Source organism: Streptopelia decaocto (genome assembly GCF_964273445.1).
Source record: "Streptopelia decaocto genome assembly, chromosome: 14".
Lineage (NCBI taxonomy): Eukaryota > Metazoa > Chordata > Aves > Columbiformes > Columbidae > Streptopelia > Streptopelia decaocto.
The window spans coordinates 557106-578795 of record NC_138669.1 but is presented as its reverse complement, the minus strand read 5'-3'; the positions used below and the strand labels follow the sequence as shown (position 1 = coordinate 578795).

The window sequence follows — 21690 nt, the reverse complement described above, 5'->3', positions numbered from 1 at the left end:
TTTTTATATAGAATCACAAATAACTGGGAGTATTTCTAAAACTGGAAACATGTCTTTGTTACATTTGAATTTAGCATGTCATAGATTTGATGGCACATGAAGTATAATCTGTTGTACTGATTTATCGTTGCTCGTCTAGTCTTCACCTCCTGGAAACATTGACGTGAATTACAAATTTTAAAAATCTACAGAATATAGGAACCTGGTGTGATTGGCAGGTCACGGATGGAGCCAGCTGGAACATCTATTTTCTGGTTAGTTCAAGTGGAAAATAAGTTTTAATACAAGCAGATATTAAGAACTGTAAAATACAAATAGAAAACTCCTGGAAACATTTATTTTCACAGAAGAGTGTGGTTGGGGGGGGTTGTTTTGGTTTGTTTTTTAACCCCACTTTTGGAGCTGAGCTGTTTACTAGCACAACTTTTAGAGCTGATAAGTAAAGCAACACGCTGCCTTGGTTACCTCTGTGGTCCGGAGCTGCTGGGTGAGGGACCAGCGGAGGTTCCCGGCTCTCAGACTGTGTTTGACGCGTGCGCTGGTTGCTGGTGCAACGCGTGACGGCCAGGCAGGCGCGATTTGCACCAGGCAGCGCACAGCACTCGCACCAGTGCACACAGTCCCTGGTGAGCCGGGCCTGAGCGTCCCAGGGTATAAAGACAGGAGGAGGGAATTTCTCAGGTACAGACACTTGTAAATTTCTGCTGCAAAACATGTTCAGTTGCCAGGTTTAAGTACACTGAGAATCATTCTGTGCAGCGCGGGAGGACGCGGGGAGGGTGACAGAGGCTTCTTTGGAAAAAAGATCATTTGAGCAGAATAACATCCTTTTTTCTGCGAAATGTTCAAATTGCATTTACATTTAAAACCCTGCAGTTTCCTCTGCCTGCTACATTGTTCGCTTATCAACCCTCCCGTCACCTTTCACACCTTCCTGTGTGAGGTTCTTTTTGCTGAGCTCTCTCCTCGCAGGTCTTTTGTTTGCTTGCTTTTTGGGGACTTAAGCATAATTAGTGAATAGACAAATGTACGAGCAGCTGATGTGTCTTACGTGATGCAGTTCTCATATTTAGATTCTATCATGTTTAGAACTCTTCTGGCCTTAAGCTATTTAAAGCTGCATCTGAGACTGAAGCACCGCAGTTGGAAATCCTTCTGCTCCATTGCGTGGTGGAAACGTGGCGGTTCTGAGCAGGGGGCCGGGCCGGGCGCTGGCCATGGCGCGGGTGCGGGTGCAGCGCGGTCCCTCCCTGCGCAGACGGTGGTGCTGTGCGCGGGTGTCACGAGTGGCGCCACCTCGGTCTCTGCAGCTACGAAAGAGGAGTGAAGTAAAAGGAGAATTCTGTGCCCAGAGGACAGAGTTCGCATGTCTCGGTTCTTTAAAGAGCAGAGATTTTTTTCCCAGCCTATGATACAGAACACCGTGGCAAATTATTTGTTGTTGTTAAGAAGAGAGAAAAGGCAGAGCATAATGGTGAAGATGACAGAGGCTGTGAGAAATACCAGCTCTTCTGTTCTCCACTGCTGGTTCGTCTGAAGGATTAACACGTCTGTAGCTGGGTTTTGTGAATCAGTTTAAGAAACTCTTTGCAAGGAATAGTTTTCTGCAAGTGTCAGCAGACTCATTTCCTGACCTTACTAGTGCACAAGTTGCAATGCGTTCGTCATTCCAGAGCACGACATAAACGGGCTTGATGGAGGACGAGACAGTCGTACCCAGGGTTTGCCATCTGGTCTGTCTCTCAGCTGCCTTTCAAAATGTTGTCAAATGCTCGAGAGTTGACACATCATAAATCTGTCACTAAAATGAACAAGCACCCCGAGCTCCCTGGCTGTGTCAGAACCGCCAAGCTGGGCTGTGCTGGGGCACGGCAGCGCAGAGCGGCACCAGCGCAGAGCAGCGTGGAGCAGCACCAGCGCGGAGCAGTGTGGAGCGGCACCAGCGCGGAGCAGTGTGGAGCGGCACCAGCGCAGAGCGGCACCAGTGCAGAGCAGCGTGGAGCGGCACCAGCGCAGAGCGGCACCAGCGCAGAGCAGCGTGGAGCGGCACCAGCGCGGAGCAGTGTGGAGCGGCACCAGCGCGGAGCAGTGTGGAGCGGCACCAGCGCAGAGCGGCACCAGCGCGGAGCAGCGTGGAGCGGCACCAGCGCAGAGCGGCACCAGTGCGGAGCAGCGTGGAGCGGCACCAGCGCGGAGTGGCACCAGCGCAAAGCAGAACCAGCGCGCGGAGCACCAGTGTGGGGCAGCACCAGCGCAGAGCAGAACTAGCACAAGCACAGGGCAGCACCAGCACGGAGCAGAACCAGTGCGAAGCACCAGCATGGAGCAGAACCAGCATGGAGCAGCACCAGCGTGGAGCAGTGCGGCAGCGCAGGGCAGCACCAGCGCAGGGCAGCACCAGCGCAGGGCAGCACCAGCGCAGGGCAGCACCAGCGCGGCTCTTCCTCCCACGGCTGATCGCTTGGCAGCGGTGGGCCGAGTTCTGTGCCCGTGTGTGCTGCTCTGGCTGCTGAGGCTCTGCCGGCCCGTCCAGCACCCTCCTGGGCTCAGCGGGGCAGCCGTGCCGGCAGCGGGGAGCTGCTGCCCTCGGCGCAGCACAGGACGGCGGGGAGGGAAGAGTTCTGTCTCTGTGCCTTGGTGATACTTCAGAAAGGGATGTTCAGACATCTGGTGTACACATATCTGTTCCCAGAGCAGTGTGGGTGGCACTTGAGCTGCAGAACTTCGTCGATTTTTAATGAGAGTCTTGGGGTGAACGTTCTGCGCTCTGTTCTAGAAGCGTGGAGCAGAGGCTGGTGTCACCGAGGTGCAACACCTCTATCCTGCCTTTTCTTTTGGAACACTTAATTTACTTGGTCTCATCTTCAGCAAAAGTAGGGTAAAAACTTCCAGAGGGGATTTCATTTGTGATATAAACTGACATTTGTAGCAGCCACCCTCTTTTTCCTGTGCTTGTGTTACTCACTCAGTAAATCAACCAAGAGTCTGAGGTCATTAACTCCTCTCTCTTAAAGGGATTCCCGTCTGTCAGCACATTGCTCATCTCCTCTGTCATCCATCTGACAGGAGCCATTGTCAGTCTCCATTTGTAGTTTTCTGAGAAGAGAAATTGTAGCTATGAGTAAATTCTGAAAATACCAAATCTGTGCAGGGAATGGCATAGTTGTATTTCACTGGACACACATCAGTGTTCCCGGCCGTTCCTTTGGGCCTGGGAGGGAATGAGAGCACCTCCCATTGCCTTGGTTTGATGTTCCTGGGGTCTGTCTCTTGCATGACTTAAAGGAGTCTCAGTGGCCTCGTAGTTTCATATCAAGATGTAGATTTGACTTTAAAGGTTCTGCAAAACCGAGAAGTCAATGAATAAATAATTACAGTGCTTTGCACTTCTGTAACACTGGGTCTCACGATAGTCTTGTTTGGAGCAGAAGGCAAGCACTGGAGGGTCTGCAAGGGCAGAAACAAACCTGTCCTACTTCTAACTCTAGCTTCCCGCTTTCAATACACCTTTCAGTTTGCTGGTGTCTGAGCACCTCGCAGTCTGTCTGTTCTGCAGTTATCCCTCTGGTAGAACGCGCAGCTGGGTGTGCACAGACCCGCCACGTGCTGCAGGTGGCTCCTGCATGACGGGCTTTGGAGAGCAGATCTGTCAACCCACACTGGGACAGAGCAGGTTCCTTGATTTAGCAGCTCAGCGTCTGGAGTGGGAAGATGGTTGGATTAGCAGCTAGTATAGTTACTGTAAGTTAATGCAAGCTTCAGCAGAACTTGGACTTCAGCCCATGTCCCTCCGCTCTGACAGGCCGTGCAACCTGAGCCTGAAAGTGCCACTTAATTTGCTCCAGGGGCGGTGTGTGGATTAAGCGAGCTCAGGAGCGGTGTGTGGATTAAGCGAGCTCAGGAGCGGTGTGTGGATTAAGCGAGCTCAGGAGCGGTGTGTGGATTAAGCGAGCTCAGGAGCGATGTGTGGATTAGGTGAGCTCAGGAGCGGTGTGTGGATTAGGTGAGCTCAGGAGCGGTGTGTGGATTAGGTGAGCTCAGGAGCGGTGTGTGGATTAAGCGAGCTCAGGAGCGGTGTGTGGATTAGGTGAGCTCAGGAGCGGTGTGTGGATTAAGCGAGCTCAGGAGCGGTGTGTGGATTAGGTGAGCTCAGGAGCGGTGTGTGGATTAAGCGAGCTCAGGAGCGGTGTGTGGATTAGGTGAGCTCAGGAGCGGTGTGTGGATTAAGCGAGCTCAGGAGCGGTGTGTGGATTAAGCGAGCTCAGGAGCGGTGTGTGGATTAGGTGAGCTCAGGAGCGGTGTGTGGATTAAGCGAGCTCAGGAGCGGTGTGTGGATTAGGTGAGCTCAGGAGCGGTGTGTGGATTAGGTGAGCTCAGGAGTGGTGTGTGGATTAGGTGAGCTCAGGAGCGGTGTGTGGATTAAGCGAGCTCAGGAGCGGTGTGTGGATTAAGCGAGCTCAGGAGCGGTGTGTGGATTAAGCGAGCTCAGGAGCGGTGTGTGGATTAAGCGAGCTCAGGAGCGGTGTGTGGATTAAGCGAGCTCAGGAGCGGTGTGTGGATTAAGCGAGCTCAGGAGCGGTGTGTGGATTAGGTGAGCTCAGGAGCGGTGTGTGGATTAGGTGAGCTCAGGAGCGGTGTGTGGATTAAGCGAGCTCAGGAGCGGTGTGTGGATTAAGCGAGCTCAGGAGCGGTGTGTGGATTAAGCGAGCTCAGGAGCGGTGTGTGGATTAAGCGAGCTCAGGAGCGGTGTGTGGATTAGGTGAGCTCAGGAGCGGTGTGTGGATTAAGCGAGCTCAGGAGCGGTGTGTGGATTAGGTGAGCTCAGGAGCGGTGTGTGGATTAGGTGAGCTCAGGAGCGGTGTGTGGATTAAGCGAGCTCAGGAGCGGTGTGTGGATTAAGCGAGCTCAGGAGCGGTGTGTGGATTAAGCGAGCTCAGGAGCGGTGTGTGGATTAGGTGAGCTCAGGAGCGGTGTGTGGATTAAGCGAGCTCAGGAGCGGTGTGTGGATTAGGTGAGCTCGGGAGTGGTGTGTGGATTAAGCGAGCTCAGGAGCGGTGTGTGGATTAAGCGAGCTCAGGAGCGGTGCTGCGTGGCGGGCGCCCTGGCCAGCTGGGGCAAGGCGGGCGCCAGCAGCACCCACCCCGCACCCGAGCCCAGAGCGCGCCAGCGCCGAGCAGGACAGCACCGCATACTGGCTTTGAATTTGTGCCACGACGGCAAAACTTTGTGTGGCAAAGAGACTCTTGCTTGGGTTAACGTGCTGATGTGGAGAAGCAAAAGACAAATGAGAGCACAGATGAGGCCCAGTTGGAGCCCGCGCCGGGTGTTTGGGGATTCAATCACTTACCTCGATGAACAGCAGCCGCAGCGGCTCTCTGCCCTCCGCGCGGGGACTGGGTGGCAGCAGCGCCGCTCACACAGGGCTGTGCAGGGCCTGCCCCTATTCAAACGCATTCTTGTGTGTCACACAACATTTTGCAATTCAGCAGCAGTTTGCCATTTAAACACAGGACTTTAAAACAAACAAATAACATGTTGAGGCAAAACAGAACATAGTGAGAATGTTAAATATTCCAGGCAATCTAAAAATGTGGGTCTTAAACACAGTATTATGTATCAAGATGAAATTACCAGCCTTAGTTAGGGTTTCTTTAATGTATTTTTATCCAGTTGTGGCTGACTATAAAATACTGTTGGTTTAAAGAAATAATTAATTTTGAGTTGACAGTGGTTACCCCCTTTGCCAAACTGGTTAATATTGTCGGGTCCCAAGTTTTCCCACTGCGGTTTTTCACGGGCGGTGTTTAACTGGGCCCTTGTGCGTTGGATCAGTGAATCAGGAACTCCTGCAGAGCGGACACGTCCTTCACCTCTGTAATCCCTCAGTCTAAACATGTGCCCCAGCCTCCTCAGCATAGTCTGGGGAAGAGTCCCTGCTCAACTCCCGCTGCTCTCTCGGCCCTTCTCCTTCCCACTCGAGCCTTTGGGGAATCCTCTGTGCTTGCCACAGGCTGAAACACTGACCCGAGTGCTGGGAAGGCTTGATTCTGCACGTTCCCTGCTGTTGGACAAGGTCCTTACTCTTCTGTAAATGAATTTCCTACTCCATAATACGATTGCTACACGCCTGGCACATGAACCACGGAACAGCTCTGGGTAGTGAGTTTCCTGCAGGGAGCTGAGGGTGCCGCTGGCTGCCCACCCAGCCCCTCGCTCGGTCCCGCTCGGACAGGGTGGGGACAAAAGAAAACAAAACATGCTTGTGGATCAGGGAAAAGACAGGCAGATCACTTATTAATCATCATCACAGGCAAAACAGACTCATCTTGATTTGTTGCCATTTAAAATAGCTGTGGATGGTGAGAAACGAAACCACCTTGTCCCCAGCCGCCACTCCTGTCCCCAGGCTCAGCTTTGCTCCCGCATTCCCAAACCTCGGCCTTGCCCCGGCCCCGAGTGCTGCGGGTGTGAGGAGTGGGGGCTGCGCTCGGCGTGTGCCATTCGCTCTCTGCTCCTTCATCCTCGTGCTTCTCTCTGCTCCAGCCTGAGCTCTCCAGGAGCTGCTGTTCCGCAGGATGATCCTGCGCTGGGCTTTCCACCTGCCGCGGATCCGTCAGGAAACATCCCCTGCTGCAGCGCGGGGTCCTCCGTGGGCTCCATCGCCATCCCCTCCGTAGTGTGCAGGGCCATCCCGGCTCCAGCCTGGCCTGTGCTCCTGCCGCCCCCCGTCACGCTGCCGTGCTCTCAGGGCCGTCTCTCATGGGTTTTTCCTCTTAGATAATCTCTGAATTTGTTAGGCTTTGGTTCACACTAGAAGCAAACGCATGTGACACAACAAAATACATTGAGCTCTCTTAATTTGGCTTGTTTAACACGTGTGATTGCTTCATTTATTTAGCAGCGTTCATATAAAACAGCAACCCTGCACAAATGAACAGAGAACAGTGTCTTGCAGTAACATGCCCACAACTTCTCTTAAATTTTGTAGTGCTTTTGGCATTTTCCTCTGGGGTTGCACACTAATGTCTGAGCCTTTCAGCGAGCCGCTTCTAAGTTTACGTTGCTTTTTTTGTAAGGAATTAGCGAAGAGGACTCCCTCGAAGCACCCTGACCACCCGGCGGTGCAGAGCGCCCTGCAGGCCATGAAGGCGGTCTGCACAAACATCAACGAGACCAAGAGGCAGATGGAGAAGCTGGAAGCCCTCGAGCAGCTGCAGTCGCACATGGAAGGATGGGAGGTACGCGGAGGACGTGCGAGCACCCCGGGGGCAGTTTGCTGCACAGATAATGGCTGAAGTTTAGTGACTCATACTGTGGACAGGGATTTCTGTGCTCTGTGTGATCTGTAAATGCCTTTGAAGGGGTGGATGGCATCGCTCTGACGGGTTTAGAATTTAGTGTTTATTTTGGGTATGCGGGCTTCTGCTGAATTGTAGCAGAACAAATGGATTATGAGAGAAATAAAGGTTTTAGAGCTGGAATGGGCTGAAATTTCAAACGGGCAAAGCTCATCTGAAAGACAAGTCTAGAAGATAAAATCAGGACTGGTCTAAATAACAGAAGTTTCTCTTTCCATTTCTACAAACCTTTAGTTTTTCTGAGACCTTTAAAATTTAGGTCAGCTTCATACAGGTTTCCTGTATAAAAGATAAAGGTGAGGTTAGCGAGCCTTAGATTAGGAAGTAACTGGTTTATTTGTGTTTGCTTCAGTTAAGTTACTCATGGATGTGTTTACCAGTAGGTGGATCCGTGTAGGTAGGAGCATTTACTATGGAAGGGAGAAAAATCAGAGAGGGAGAAAACCAGTAGTGAAGCCTGGGGGAAATCGGGGAGAAGAGCCGCTCGGTTGAGGCCCGGGGAGGTCGGGCTGGGGCGAGGGGCTGGCAGATGTCTGGCCATGGCTTCTGGGCCCTGCGGTCGCTGCGGCCCTGGGGTGGCTGGGGCCGGGAGGCTCGGGACGGGCACCGCAGGGAGCCGGAGCGGCTGAGCGCTCTCGCGGAGGGGCCGGCGTGCGCTGCGGGGCTGACGGCTGCGCTGCAGGGCTGGCGGCTGGGCTGCGGGGCTGGCGGCTGGGCTGCGGGGCTGACGGCTGGGCTGCGGGGCTGACGGCTGCGCTGCGGGGCTGACGGCTGCGCTGCGGGACTGACGCTGCGCTGCGGGGCTGACGGCTGCGCTGCGGGACTGACGCTGCGCTGCGGGACTGACGCTGCGCTGCGGGACTGGCAGCTGGGCTGCGGGACTGACGGCTGGGCTGCGGGGCTGACGGCTGCGCTGCGGGGCTGACGGCTGCGCTGCGGGGCTGTGTCCGTGCTGCGCGCTGGGTGTGTCCGTGCTGCGCGCTGGGTGTGTCCGTGCTGCGCGCTGGGTGTGTCCGTGCTGCGCGCTGGGCTGTGTCCGTGATGCGCGCTGGGTGTGTCCGTGATGCGCGCTGGGCTGTGTCCGTGATGCGCTGGGTGTGTCCGTGCTGCGCGCTGGGCTGTGTCCGTGATGCGCGCTGGGCTGTGTCCGTGATGCGCGCTGGGTGTGTCCGTGATGCGCGCTGGGTGTGTCCGTGCTGCGCGCTGGGCTGTGTCCGTGATGCGCGCTGGGTGTGTCCGTGATGCGCGCTGGGCTGTGTCCGTGATGCGCTGGGTGTGTCCGTGCTGCGCGCTGGGCTGTGTCCGTGATGCGCGCTGGGTGTGTCCGTGATGCGCGCTGGGTGTGTCCGTGATGCGCGCTGGGCTGTGTCCGTGATGCGCGCTGGGCTGTGTCCGTGATGCGCTGGGCTGTGTCCGTGCTGCGCGCTGGGCTGTGTCCGTGATGCGCTGGCTGTGTCCGTGATGCGCTGGGCTGTGTCCGTGATGCGCGCTGGGCTGTGTCCGTGATGCGCGCTGGGCTGTGTCCGTGATGCGCGCTGGGTGTGTCCGTGATGCGCGCTGGGTGTGTCCGTGATGCGCGCTGGGTGTGTCCGTGATGCGCTGGGCTGTGTCCGTGATGCGCGCTGGGTGTGTCCGTGATGCGCGCTGGGTGTGTCCGTGATGCGCGCTGGGTGTGTCCGTGATGCGCGCTGGGTGTGTCCGTGATGCGCGCTGGGCTGTGTCCGTGATGCGCTGGGCTGTGTCCGTGATGCGCTGGGCTGTGTCCGTGATGCGCGCTGGGTGTGTCCGTGATGCGCGCTGGGCTGTGTCCGTGATGCGCTGGGCTGTGTCCGTGATGCGCGCTGGGCTGTGTCCGTGATGCGCGCTGGGTGTGTCCGTGATGCGCGCTGGGTGTGTCCGTGATGCGCGCTGGGTGTGTCCGTGATGCGCGCTCGGCTGTGTCCGTGATGCGCGCTGGGCGTGTCCGTGATGTGCGCTGGGCTGTGTCCGTGATGCGCGCTGGGCTGTGTCCGTGATGCGCTGGGCTGTGTCCGTGATGCGCGCTGGGTGTGTCCGTGATGCGCGCTGGGTGTGTCCGTGATGCGCTGGGCTGTGTCCGTGATGCGCTGGGCTGTGTCCGTGATGCGCGCTGGGTGTGTCCGTGATGCGCGCTGGGTGTGTCCGTGATGCGCGCTGGGTGTGTCCGTGATGCGCTGGGCTGTGTCCGTGATGCGCGCTGGGCTGTGTCCGTGATGCGCTGGGCTGTGTCCGTGATGCGCGCTGGGTGTGTCCGTGATGCGCGCTGGGCTGTGTCCGTGATGCGCTGGGCTGTGTCCGTGATGCGCGCTGGGTGTGTCCGTGATGCGCGCTGGGTGTGTCCGTGATGCGCTGGGCTGTGTCCGTGATGCGCTGGGCTGTGTCCGTGATGCGCGCTGGGTGTGTCCGTGATGCGCTGGGCTGTGTCCGTGATGCGCGCTGGCTGTGTCCGTGATGCGCGCTGGGCTGTGTCCGTGATGCGCGCTGGGCTGTGTCCGTGATGCGCTGGGCTGTGTCCGTGATGCGCGCTGGGTGTGTCCGTGATGCGCGCTGGGCTGTGTCCGTGATGCGCGCTGGGCTGTGTCCGTGATGCGCGCTGGGTGTGTCCGTGATGCGCGCTCGGCTGTGTCCGTGATGCGCGCTGGGCGTGTCCGTGATGCGCGCTGGCTGTGTCCGTGATGCGCGCTGGCTGTGTCCGTGATGCGCTGGGCTGTGTCCGTGATGCGCGCTGGGCTGTGTCCGTGATGCGCGCTGGGTGTGTCCGTGATGCGCGCTGGGTGTGTCCGTGCTGCGCGCTGGGCTGTGTCCGTGATGCGCGCTGGGTGTGTCCGTGATGCGCGCTGGGCTGTGTCCGTGATGCGCTGGGTGTGTCCGTGCTGCGCGCTGGGCTGTGTCCGTGATGCGCGCTGGGTGTGTCCGTGATGCGCGCTGGGTGTGTCCGTGATGCGCGCTGGGCTGTGTCCGTGATGCGCGCTGGGCTGTGTCCGTGATGCGCTGGGCTGTGTCCGTGCTGCGCGCTGGGCTGTGTCCGTGATGCGCTGGCTGTGTCCGTGATGCGCTGGGCTGTGTCCGTGATGCGCGCTGGGCTGTGTCCGTGATGCGCGCTGGGCTGTGTCCGTGATGCGCGCTGGGTGTGTCCGTGATGCGCGCTGGGTGTGTCCGTGATGCGCGCTGGGTGTGTCCGTGATGCGCTGGGCTGTGTCCGTGATGCGCGCTGGGTGTGTCCGTGATGCGCGCTGGGTGTGTCCGTGATGCGCGCTGGGTGTGTCCGTGATGCGCGCTGGGTGTGTCCGTGATGCGCGCTGGGCTGTGTCCGTGATGCGCTGGGCTGTGTCCGTGATGCGCTGGGCTGTGTCCGTGATGCGCGCTGGGTGTGTCCGTGATGCGCGCTGGGCTGTGTCCGTGATGCGCTGGGCTGTGTCCGTGATGCGCGCTGGGCTGTGTCCGTGATGCGCGCTGGGTGTGTCCGTGATGCGCGCTGGGTGTGTCCGTGATGCGCGCTGGGTGTGTCCGTGATGCGCGCTCGGCTGTGTCCGTGATGCGCGCTGGGCGTGTCCGTGATGTGCGCTGGGCTGTGTCCGTGATGCGCGCTGGGCTGTGTCCGTGATGCGCTGGGCTGTGTCCGTGATGCGCGCTGGGTGTGTCCGTGATGCGCGCTGGGTGTGTCCGTGATGCGCTGGGCTGTGTCCGTGATGCGCTGGGCTGTGTCCGTGATGCGCGCTGGGTGTGTCCGTGATGCGCGCTGGGTGTGTCCGTGATGCGCGCTGGGTGTGTCCGTGATGCGCTGGGCTGTGTCCGTGATGCGCGCTGGGCTGTGTCCGTGATGCGCTGGGCTGTGTCCGTGATGCGCGCTGGGTGTGTCCGTGATGCGCGCTGGGCTGTGTCCGTGATGCGCTGGGCTGTGTCCGTGATGCGCGCTGGGTGTGTCCGTGATGCGCGCTGGGTGTGTCCGTGATGCGCTGGGCTGTGTCCGTGATGCGCTGGGCTGTGTCCGTGATGCGCGCTGGGTGTGTCCGTGATGCGCTGGGCTGTGTCCGTGATGCGCGCTGGCTGTGTCCGTGATGCGCGCTGGGCTGTGTCCGTGATGCGCGCTGGGCTGTGTCCGTGATGCGCTGGGCTGTGTCCGTGATGCGCGCTGGGTGTGTCCGTGATGCGCGCTGGGCTGTGTCCGTGATGCGCGCTGGGCTGTGTCCGTGATGCGCGCTGGGTGTGTCCGTGATGCGCGCTCGGCTGTGTCCGTGATGCGCGCTGGGCGTGTCCGTGATGCGCGCTGGGCTGTGTCCGTGATGCGCGCTGGGCTGTGTCCGTGATGCGCTGGGCTGTGTCCGTGATGCGCTGGGCTGTGTCCGTGATGCGCTGGGCTGTGTCCGTGATGCGCGCTGGGTGTGTCCGTGATGCGCTGGGCTGTGTCCGTGATGCGCGCTGGGTGTGTCCGTGATGCGCTGTCCCTGGGCCGGCCCTGTCTGATCCTCATCACAGCAGCTCTGCTCGCGTTCATTCCTTTGGAGCGCACGGAGTTCTTATAGGTCTGTGTTATGGATTAGGTTCAGGCAGGTCAATTTAATTCCAGTTGATCCTTCTGGGAAACAAAGATTAGTTCAAAAAAAGGGGAAAGAAAAGTCAAGGAAGCATGAGAAGAGCAGTTTTTGTAGAGGATGTCTTTGCTTGCTTAGTGAAGAACAGGTTAATGTGCTGTTTGGTTTAACTCTGTTTTGATTTTTCTGGGGGGAGAGCTCCTCCTCACAATTATTTCTACTGAACAACTGCTACATATCTCCAAACTCTCCTAGTCTGAAATGCATAGGGAAGCAAAACCCCCATCAGAAACCAGCAGGAGTTGTAAGATATGTGTTAGTCCTTAGGCAGATCAATCATTTTATAATTGGCTGTAATTTGCAATTCCACTAGCTATGATGTTTTCTTTTGCTTTCTTTTCTTCCCCCCTGCTGCTTGGTCCCACTCAGAAAGGTGAGGAATCCTGTGTTATCTCTAAAAACATCAAACAAATACTCCTGCTCTCTTTCTTACTGTTGACAAACCTCTCCAATCAGTATAAATGGGGAGCAGTTGGGTCAACAGCAACAGGAAATGCATGAGCCGTGTTTAGATACCATCAGATGGGGCTGATGGAAGAGCAAAGATTTGCAGATTTTAAGGCAAGAAGCAAGTGTTGCAATCATTGGCTTTCACTTCCTGCACAAAATAGGCCAGATGATCTTAGCCCGCGATTCCTGTGTCGATACAAGGTTGACTCCGGTTACGATGTCACTGTGCTTATTGCTTTTGCCGTGTCTGGCTGCTGGGGTGCTCTGAAGCCTGGATTTGTGCATGGGCAAACCACACGAGGAGCTGTGTTTCTGTTGTACAGTCGGTCGTGCCTGTTGCTATTTGTGCACGTGTTAGTCGGCCTTTGGGTCATCATGCTGAGATACAGCTATTTCTTCTGGAGATAATAATGATCAGCAGCTCGTTTTCAAAATGTCAAGTGCTCATTTCTGGACGTGTATTAGCTCTTTCCGTAGAAAGATTAAGAAATAAACGCGTATCAGGACAGCAGATGGAATTATTGCGTTTAGCTGGTTCCTGCATCATTCTATCCAGAACGTACAGAAACACATATGTGGAACACACAAATTGAGGCTGCGCACTTGGCAGCCTTTAAAGAATAACTGCAAGCAAGACATGGCCAGCGCAGCTGGGCAGGTTTGCTTCAGAACATGATGTAATCAGAGCTTCATTCACACCTTTAGGTGGACTGCACTGCATTTAGAAAGGCTCGTTTCAGTCTGGCGCCTTCCCCTGGGCAGCCTGGCGGCAGCAGACGGCCTTCCTGCCTCAAACCTTCCCCAAAATCACTCATGCGATGCTGAAAATAATTCACGCAGATCTTCGTGCAGGGACTTTTCAGACAGAGCTGGATTCCATGCCTGTGCTCAGAGGGATCCTCAGCTTCTCTGAGTACGATGAATTGTATTTTACACAATTTTTCTATTATTTGTGAGTACAGGGTTAATGGACCTTTGGAAATCAAGCCCTTCTCTTGATAATGAATGTCTTGCAGTCCAGACTCAGTTCTCTTTTCCATTAAGACTCAAGGCAGTGGGTCATATGGGTTATATCATCTAATTTACTTCCTTATCTGCATGCTGACTGTGGAAGGAAGTCACCATTTCCCCAAGTTGTTCTCCCTTTCAACTCCAAGAGAAGTGTGAAAACGAGTGATCCAGAACTGGGTGATGAACGTTTCCGAGCCCTCAGGGAGGTTTTCTGGAAAGGAGCCTTGATGCTCTTGTACCTTTGAAGTGATGCTGTTGTAGATCAAGGGATGTAAGGTTAGTGCCTAAGGGTTAGCAAACCGTCTCGTTTGGTCGCTGGAGCAGCTGAGGAGCAGATTCCCAGCTGTGCGCACCCAGAAACCGGGGGCGCCGGAGCTCCCAGGAGCTGTGCTCCCCGCTGCCCTGGGGAGCAGAGCCGATGCTCCGAGCAGAAGAGCTGGAGAGACGTGTCACCACCGAGAGTGTTTTGCAGAGAGACAGTTAAGAGTGACGCGTGTCAGTATCAGAGCTACGGTGTCGGGGAAATGCCGTCTTTCCTTTATAAAGCATTCCTGAAGCCATCGCTTTTGATATTCGCGATGATAGCTCAGAGCGTGAAGGGAAGACTAATGGTCTTGAGAACCTCACAGTACAGCTGCTTTGAGAGTGGAAGATTTCTTCAGGAAAACGTCTGCTGGAGTTTAATAGAGGAGATTTATTGTACTGTATGCAGGCTCCAAAAAATCTTTATAATCCAGAGAGAATATTTTGTGTTTAGCCATATTATGGCTATAATGCAGACTTCCTCCTATGTGTGCATCAGTTATTTCACAGTTTAATGACATGAGGTAAAATAACGGTGTTTTAGTAAAAAGTCCTTCATTACACACACACACAGAAGGGTAGAAACCAACAATATCTCTGTTCTCTGTTTCAGGGGTCTAATCTAACAGATATCTGCACACAGCTCTTGCTCCAAGGGACTCTGTTAAAAATCTCAGCAGGAAACATCCAGGAGAGAATGTTCTTTCTATTCGATAATCTGCTGGTCTATTGTAAGAGGAAATCCAGGTGAGTGCCTCTGTCCTTACGGTTTCAGAATGGGGCCCTTCAGAAGTCAGTCAGATCAGTCACCCGTCACCCACCGTGTTCCCTGTCGCCCCGTAGGGCTGAGTCGCAGTCTGACTTTCCTCTGTTCCTCACTATTGCTCCTCGACTATGTGAGAACGCAGTCACTACATGGCAGGATGAATACGCCAGGCAGTAATGGGCCCCCCCGAGAAGTGCACAGTCCAAAAGCAGGAGCTGGTGCAGTGCAGAAGAATCACGGAGCGGGTTCTCGGGGCTGGAAAGCTTCCCGGAGCCGACGGGTCTCCAGGAGGCTGTGGAGGAGCAGCCTTGCCAGCTCCATCGTGGGGCTGCGCCGAGCAGGAGAGGGTGACGGGAAACATTATGTAAAGCCAAGAAAGGGGAAAGTGGAAGGCTAAGAAAACATTAAGTACATGCAGGGCACAGAGGAGGGAGGAAGAGATGCGGATTAGCGAGCTGCTCTTCAGCATTCACAGTCCATGTGTTCTGTGTGTTTTCTTCCTTATCCTAGTAATGATTTTTGCATCATTCCATCTTAGAAAACTTAAGCATTATTAACACCTACTGCTTATTATTAAAATAGCATTAGCAATTTGGAGAGCACTTTGCTTCTGCACCAGTTGTACTGTATTTCAATTCGTCACAGCTCCAGTCTCGTCCTTATGTCTCGGCCTTTTCTGAATTTGTGGTGCATTCTCTACACCCCAGATCCTCCTCCTCCCTTTCCTGTCATGTCCTCCCCGTCTCCAGGTTACACTTCTGTACTGGTGCTGGCCAGGCAGAGTGGCCACCCCAGTTAGCAATCCTCACAAACCAGACTGTTCTCTCCAAAGAAAATCCTCATGTGTCAAAATTTGGGTTTATTCCCCAGTGTTTTGTTCAGTGGAAATTTTGGAGCCATCAAGCTGGGCAAAAATAATTTCAGTAACGTTCAGACTTTGTGTGTGGATAATGCTGAAACTGCAAAACATAAATACAAGTTACTAGGTGAAATTACAGTAGAAATTATTAGAAGGTAATATGAACATTTAAATTAAATTGAAGAAACTTAACAGAATTCACTCTTATATGTCTTTTAATGTCACCTAAGTGAAGCATTCTGACTGATGAAATGCAGCAAGAAAGAGAAAACAGTTCATTTGACACTTTACCGGAGTTGTCAAAATCCAAACTCCCTTCTGAGACAGAGTTCAGAAATGTGCGGGTCTTCTAACAGAAAACTGTTCTTCAACAAAGCCCTGTCTGATCTCGTACCTCTCGGAGCTCTGCGCTGGTGCTGGTCCCGCCGTGGCTCAGCCCGGCCCCGCGCTGCCCAGGCGCTGCTCCCGAACACCCAGAGGAGAAGACAAAGCGCTGCGCTGCCTCTGGAGCAGCAGCGTGGTCTCGCACGGGAGGTGTCGCTGCGCTGCTCTGCAGTGGCTCCGTTTGGAGGGGGCTGCTCTAACACTCTGCTTTTCCCAGAGGTTCCATATTGTTTGTCTAATGATGTAGCTCGAACTGATGAAATGTTGAGTATCTGATTTCCATTAAAAGCAGAATAGTTTATTAAGTCTGCTGGGAATTGCCTGATGTAAAAGATGTATTTAGGGACTGGCGAGAGACTTTAATGCTGGATATTTCTCCTGTCTAGCTGCTATTTATAATGAGTCCAGGATGGAAATGGACGTCTGTCCGGTTGTGCTGGTGTGGTGGTTTGGCCGGCTGCTGACAAACAACTGGCCTGTTAGTGGGACACGGGTTATGGAAAACCAAAAAAACCCACCAAAAAACAACCCAACTTGAAAAACTACCTGTGTCTGTTCCTAATCTGAAATGGTTCTCATCTCACTTGGACTGTGCTTATCTTGTAGAAATCACTGGAGTTTTATTGATTGAAATGCAGTCAGAATTCAGGCCTCACTCTTTGATAGGCAGTCAGCAATGCAGCCATTTGAATTTGGGCATCATATCTTTTCACAGTAGTGTAAATGAGGAGCAGCGTTGTTGAGACCAGTTTAAAGATGTGTTTAGAACTGGAATTAGATCTGTGACTGTAGATCTGAGCCTGCAGTCTCATCCTCCGCAGAAGCTCTGGGCAGCCTGACAAACCGATGACACAGACTTTAAGGGCTGAGTGTTGCTTTGTGTTTTTAGCAGGATCATAGACGGCTGTTTAAATTGAATCCTGATGTCAGGAACAATATGTTTCATGTGGGGAAGTGGGCTGAGTATTGAAAGGGTTTTCACTGAGGCTGCCAGGACAGCTTTTCTTTGGGCTCCAACAGTCGTCTTTAGGAAATGATCTAATAGCTCCGAGATCTCCGTCCCTGTCAGTCTGATGGTTGTAAGTACCGGGTCATCACTACGTGTGCATGTGTCACTAAAGCTAGTTGGAAAAGGAAAAAGTGTTCAGCAAAGCGTGGTGATTGTGCTGTCACCTCGGTTCATCACAGATATTTCCCTTGGACAGGGATTTGCTCCCCAGCTGGTTTTTATTGCTATATTCTGTTTTTATTGCTGTATTCTTTCAATCTGGCGAGCGCCCGGCCGGCTGCACGCAGCCCCTCGCCGCAGCGAGCCGGGACAGCCCCGTCCCAGCGATGGTCGGCGCAGCCGCTGTGTTCTGTTCCGCTTCGCGTAGCCCGGCTGTGCTGGGATATTAAAGCTCAGCAGGTGGCAGCTCAGCAGTTTAAACCTATTCTAGACATAAAAATCAGAACAGAACTAGCGCTGGAAAGTGCTTTTCTGAAATCGTTTATACAACACTCCAACAGAGGTAAGCATGGAAACTTTGGTGCAAAATCACCACAGCAGCACTTTCCCGAATGCCACAAACAATGACATTTAACACACGTACAAAAGACCACATGACACTAACCTCTTGATTCATATTTGATTTCATTTCGTATTTGAAACTTGGCTCAGCCACCACAAATTTACCGAAGCTTTGGGCAAGCAGAGCAGGCACATGTCCCGTCGTGTGAGGAGACGTGCGGGTCTCGTCCCAGAGCCGTGCACGGTGCCGTTCTGTTGGCATTTCAGGCAGTTAGTTGTCAAGAATGTGAATCCTGGAGGCATCCCAGTTTTCACGGAATCTTGTAAAGTAAGCTCTTTATCACGCTGCTGACGCTGTTGTACACTTATCTTTGTGAGCTGATCATTTCAACTCTTTACAGTCAGAGACATGGTCAAATAACACACCCCTGGAATCCTTTTTGAATGTTCGTATCTCAGATGATTTATGTGTACATGTGTTACACTATATGCTTATGTATTGCTAACAATCTAAATCCTAATTGCAGAGTTACTGGGAAAAAACCATCAAAACGCACAAAGTCAATCAATGGGTCCCTTTATATCTTCCGGGGCCGGATAAATACGGAAGTCATGGAGGTGGAGAACGTGGAAGATGGAACAGGTAAGAGACCAAATACCGTCTTTTAACAGCACAGCAGGTCCAGATCTTGTGTTGGAAAGTAGTACAAAATACTTGTCCATCCCGTTTCACGAAACCTTCAGTAAGCTCTGGAACTTCTGATGCCTTCATTATTGGACCAGCTTTTACAGTTGAAAGACTGGACATGCGTGCAGGCACTCGTCCTTCATTCTGAAATGACGGTATGAAGAGTTTGTGTACACAGAAGCTTGTCTATTTTTTCTCCTAATCCAAGTTAATTTAGTAAAAGATCCTTTATCTTCTTTCCATAATTTCTTCTCTTACATCTTAAGCCATTACAGCTATAATAACAGAACTTCTGGATCTTCATCTCATTTAGAATGCTACCAAATATTAGTCTTAGCATCAGATCAGTAGCGTGGAATGTGGTGATGAACAAATATGGGAATGTGGTTGTGTTTGGTTGTTGTGTTCTGACACAGGTCAGAAGGCTGGATGGGTTTCTCATTTCACCCACAAAGGCCAAACCAGCCTCTGCTGCTGTTGTAATAAGTCAGGAATTAATATTATGTCCTTTAAAGAGTTGACATTTCAAGAGTTCCCATGTCCTGTGGGCAAAAATCCTTATGGTGCAAGAAGTCACTGTGTCCCGAGAAAGTTCAGAATAAAGAACCTGGCCAAACACCACAGACCTTTCACTGATGTCACTGTAGTTGAAATACCCTGATGTGTTCTGATGTGGAGTTACAGTGTCGCTCTTAGGACTGAGCCGTACAGTCCACGGCCAAGCCACGGGCACTTCTGTTGGTGTTCTCACTCCAGAGTGGTGAGTACCAACCATCACACGGACAGTCGGCGAGCCTGGAGCGTGAGGAACACCTCCAGGAATCAGGCTGTTCAGGAGGAAACGTTAGTTAAGGTGTTCCACACTGATTCATTAAGGTAGCAGCCGTTCTGTTCATGGTGTGCGTTGTGCTTTGGGTTTTACAGCAGATTACCACAGCAACGGCTACACCGTGACCAACGGCTGGAAGATACACAACACAGCCAAGAACAAATGGTTCGTCTGCATGGCCAAGACTGCCGAGGACAAGCAGAAGTGGCTGGATGCCATCATCAAGGAGAGGGAGCAGAGAGAGAGTAAGTGCATCATGTATTTTCTAATGCACTGAATAAACCTGAGTACCAAGGAGGAATGTATATGTGTGTATAAGTATCTGAGAGAAAAAGAAAAGTCTGCAGTTTTTCTTCCATGGGCAGAATTAAATTTAATTGATCGATCAATTTCATTTTTGCTATTTTATTTGTAAATAAGAACAACTTGTATTTGTGTCTATCAGTAAAGGGAAAGAAGCAAATCCAGCTCGCAGGCTTTTCCAGAGGCAGCGACACAAACTCATTCTCAGAAACTTGGCCTTTGTGATCTTGAAATAAACAGAACGGTTAATGGAGAAAAGCTCTAGAAATGTTACAGTTGGACTGAGGACAGTGACAAATGTATGCAGACACTTGTCACTTTGATCTGTTCTGGAGAACCGCAACAATAACTGAGCTTACCTTGAACCAAGCTCACAAGCCGTGGATCAGGGGGGGCGGTGAAGTGCTGAGGTGGTTCACAGTCAGAGCCGTCTGTCACAAGCGAACCTGCCTCCCTGTGTGCGCCATGGGAACAATGGCAGCTCGTGTCCAGAGGAAGTGACACATTTGCAACCATTGGGTGCCTGACTCTGGAAGGTTCCCCTCTGCACATGCAGCTCCATTGCAGATGTAGTTGCTCAGTGGTGCTGGTATTGCAAGAGGTCAGTCCGGAACCCATTAGTGGTGTGTTTGCACAACTTGTACTTGCTAAGCAATAATGCTTTAGATTTTTTTAAAGTGTTTTAAGAAAGCTGCAGATCTGTCACTGATTAATGAAAGCAGAGAATCTAAATCCTTGCATGTCCTTTGAAATCCAAACCTTGGTTTTTATGTTACAATACTTTGCATCTAATCTGCTAAACACAATGCACATTGCAGTGTTACCGACTACCATAGAATAAAAACATTTCTAACATACCTTATCATATATGAACTCCAATACACTTTTTTATAATAGCAAGGATAGTACCTTCAAAATGTAGAATCAGTTTTGATTTTATTTTAATGAAAAGGAAATGTTTTACCCTCCTGAGCTGGTAACCTGTGCTGGGTGGTGGGTTCCTCAGCCCACCCGCTCTCCTGCAAGGATCCTGATTTTTTTAATAAGATACATTTTTTGGCTCTTCTACCCTGGGAGTGTAAATGTTGTGTCTGAAAGCTGCCGGACTCTCCATTGCACGGTGCGTCTGTGCTCGGTGAGGCCCCTGGTGCTCCGCAGAATTTCCTGTGCGTCGGGTGAAGTGTGTGAGGACAGAGGAGGTTCAATGGAAAGCGAAAGACAGGACTAGGAGAGCAGACCATGTGTGAACAGGGAGCCTGGGAACACGGGAGGTGACTGCGATAAACATCAGCGAGGGAAAAGCGCTGTTCCTCAACAGAAAGTTTCTCAGAGTTTTGCACACAGCGTTGGCTCTAGTGAGGGTGGGTTTTCTGATGCTTTTTGTCATACAGTTCTATGATGTGGCACTGACAGGCGCTGGGGACAAGCACGGGTATTCTGGCAGGCATTCCACACCTCATTGGGAAATCTCCTTTGGATCGGAGCGCTCGCAGTCACCGAGGTCTCAGCGTTGGGTCAGAAGGCTCGGTGAGATCCCGCCTCGCAGGCCGCGCGGGGCAGGCCGAGGTTCCGTGTGCCCTTGGCGCCGGAGCCGGGAGCGCGGTGCACGACCAGCCCGACGCGCGACCAGCCCGACGCGCGTACCCCGCCACGCGGGCTGTTCGCTGCGCCAGCCCCTGCTGCAAACGAGCCTCGGCTACACGTGTCAGCATTCGCATTGAATCGGATCGCGGTGCTGGGGAAAGAGGAGGATGAAGAATAACGGCAATAAGCCAGGGGATTTACGGAGCCAAGACCGTTGCCAGATATTGGACGCAGAAAGAAATACTGTATTCGAATGTTGTGCAAGTCTGATTTCTGGAATGTGCATTTCAAGCCTCTAAAACAAATGCATTAAGTGTTTTCAGAAAGCTAGAGAGCAATTCTGATGACACAGAAGACTATTAATTCATTTCAGTATCTTGCTGCAAAGCAACAGGATTTATGTCCAGCCAGGGTGAGCTGCTCTTCCCAAAGAATGTACAGTTCTCATTTTATAGCCTTACGCTCATCACTTAAATTCTGCCTGATGTCAGTCTCTGTAAACATCAGGCACGTTAAGTCCAGGACCGATTCAGGCTGCCAGTTCTCAAGCTGATCTTGGAGATGTCTAAAATCTGTGCCTCGCCTTTGGCCTCCCGAGCTGCCTGGATTTGCAGGTAGCCAGAAAACAGACCCCTTTGTTCAGACCAGAAGTGACAGAAGGTCTCAGCAGCAAACCATCTTTGTCACGCGCTGTCCCCTGAAGCAGTTTGCAAACCCACAGGAAGAGGGAACGCGCCGGTTCCCGTCACCGCTGGGACACAGCCGCCTCTTCTCGGAGATCGTCCCCCGACTGCAGCAGCTTTCAAGCTAACGTGAGCTGTGTGGAAACTCATACCAAGTGGGCGTGAAATTGTCTCTGTAGCTAATTATCTACCATTCCTTTAATCATTCAGTATTTCTTTCACCGATTCAATAATACGATTGTCAAACTGTATTTTTAGTCTAGGGGTATTAGTAAATAGGCTAATTAAGAAATGATGAGAAAATAATGTTCCTGTCTAGTTTTGACTTATTTAAGGATGCGAGTTTGGTTTC

The 21690-nt window shown here is 52.7% G+C and overlaps 1 protein-coding gene across 2 annotated transcripts in view; it reads left to right on the top strand.

Annotated features, from left to right (window-relative positions):
* Positions 1 to 21690, top strand: part of PREX1 (phosphatidylinositol-3,4,5-trisphosphate dependent Rac exchange factor 1) — a 125811-nt gene that overhangs the window by 65660 nt on the left and 38461 nt on the right. For both annotated transcript variants that reach the window (XM_082065124.1, XM_082065123.1), the window contains exons 6-9: positions 7077 to 7238; positions 14346 to 14479; positions 17779 to 17894; positions 18864 to 19013. In XM_082065124.1, coding sequence (XP_081921250.1) covers positions 7077 to 7238; positions 14346 to 14479; positions 17779 to 17894; positions 18864 to 19013 — 562 coding nt within the window. The remainder of the gene's footprint in view (positions 1 to 7076; positions 7239 to 14345; positions 14480 to 17778; positions 17895 to 18863; positions 19014 to 21690) is intronic.